General features: G+C 63.4%; 1 protein-coding gene across 2 annotated transcripts in view; it reads right to left on the bottom strand.

The window, feature by feature from the left end:
* Window positions 1–1662, bottom strand: part of CTC1 (CST telomere replication complex component 1) — a 15775-nt gene that overhangs the window by 545 nt on the left and 13568 nt on the right. The window contains exons 18-22 of one of the 2 annotated variants that reach the window (XM_077746541.1): window positions 1456–1533; window positions 898–1042; window positions 739–803; window positions 323–488; window positions 69–198 (exon numbers count right to left, since the gene is read on the bottom strand). In XM_077746541.1, the coding sequence (XP_077602667.1) occupies window positions 69–198; window positions 323–488; window positions 739–803; window positions 898–1042; window positions 1456–1533 (584 nt within the window). Of the gene's footprint in view, window positions 1–68; window positions 199–322; window positions 489–606; window positions 804–897; window positions 1043–1455; window positions 1534–1662 lie in introns of those variants that run through there. The other variant, XR_013330832.1, reaches the window with a different exon arrangement.

Genomic DNA, 1662 nt, shown 5'->3' with positions numbered 1-1662 from the left:
TCCTCCCCAGTTCTGGGAGCCCCTCTTCCTCCCGGGACCCATCTGCTCGCATCCCCCTCCTCCCTTACCCGCCGCAGTGATGATGACGGAGGATTTCCTCTCAAGCTCAAAAGCAAGCACGATGGGGCGGAGGACAGAGAAGCTGGTGCAGAGCGTCCGCAGGAAGAGGACCAACGGCTCATCAATCTTGGCTGAGGACTAGAAAGGCACGCTCGGGGTTAATCAGGATTCAAGTTGTTACGTTTTCCCCCCCAGAACTCAAATTCCTACCGAGCCCTTGGGAATCTGGAGGTCGGGCCCCCACCTCCCAGCCTCGTCTCACCTCCACGTGGGCCCCGGGCCCTTTGAACTGCAAGGCCACCTTGCCCGGCCCTCGGACACACTCCAGGAGGGAGGTCCACTCCCGAGGGCAGAGCCCCAGCGCCGCTGCCACGTGATGGTTCCTACAGGTGACCAGAGCCTCGGCAGTGCCGTCCTCCACCAGGAGCCTGGGGGAAGGAGGGGCCGGGGAGAAGCAAGAACACTACGGCCCCCCCCGGTGTCCGGGGACCCCGACCGCCTCCTGCCCCACCCCCCCCGCCTCACTCCAGTCTTAACTCATTTTACCTTCGTTCACTCGTCCCAAATACTTATTAAGGATTCCCACCAGCCAGGAACTGTGCTAACGGGGCGGCACACAGGCGAAGTCACGCAGAAGGGGAATAAATGGTGCGACGGGTGCCCACCCTGTGCGCTCACCTGATGCTGGCCTGGCTTATACACGTCTCCGTGGGGCAGGTGGCGCCCTGCCGAGTACACCTCCCCTGCGGCGAGGAGAGCAGTTGGATGAACCCTCCGGCCCCGTGACAGCTGCCCCCACAGCCACCCCGCGCCGGCTGGGCCTGGCCCCGCCCGTACCTGGGGGCAGAGACTGGTACAGTGAGCGCAGACCCACAGGAGCTGAAGGCTGAAGACAGACACGACGTGACAAGAGGCGGTGGCCCGGAACGGGGCCCGGCGCCCCTGCAGCAGCTCAGCCAGGAAGATGCTGGGCAGGGGTGCGCTGAAGACGGGGAGGGAGAAGTCAGGGAACGGCCCACAGGGGTGAAGCGAGTGAGGTCTAGGACTGCGCAGGGACAGGGACAGCGGTGGCCTCTGTACTCTCTGAGAAGCCCCACAGCCCATCTTGCATCCCGACCCCTGACCGTAGATTATTGCTCAGGTTTGACCCAAGAGGTCAGCCAAGGAAGAGCGACATTTTAGGCTGAAAAGCCTGCACAAGCTTCAAAAACAGACTCTTTCTGGCTAAGGTAGGAAGTAGTAGGCGGTTTTACTTGGGGCAGAGGAAACCGTTCTGGCTCCACATGCCTCACCAGGGCTGCAGACCAGTGAGGGCAAAGCTCCCAAAGCCGGGGCCACGTGGAGGCAGCGGACACAAGGCCCGGAAGTCTGGGGGGCAGGGCCCGGGGCACCCACCTGATGGCACTCTCCGGGGGGAAGCTCAGGACCTGCAGGTAAGTGGACGGCCGGAAACAACAGTAAACATTGTGGGATCTACAAGCGGAGGAGGAAGAGTGACGAGGGAAAGAAGCCAGGTGAGGCCGTCGCGGGCACCCCACCGGAGGACAGGGCACGCGCGGCACACTGACGGCACATGGGCGGGACGGCCCGAGAGCCCCGTGG

This window comes from Crocuta crocuta, unplaced genomic scaffold, assembly GCF_008692635.1.
Source record: "Crocuta crocuta isolate KB4526 unplaced genomic scaffold, BGI_CrCroc_1.0 scaffold139, whole genome shotgun sequence".
Taxonomy (NCBI): Eukaryota; Metazoa; Chordata; class Mammalia; order Carnivora; family Hyaenidae; genus Crocuta; species Crocuta crocuta.
This window is presented reverse-complemented; position numbering and strand designations above follow the sequence as displayed.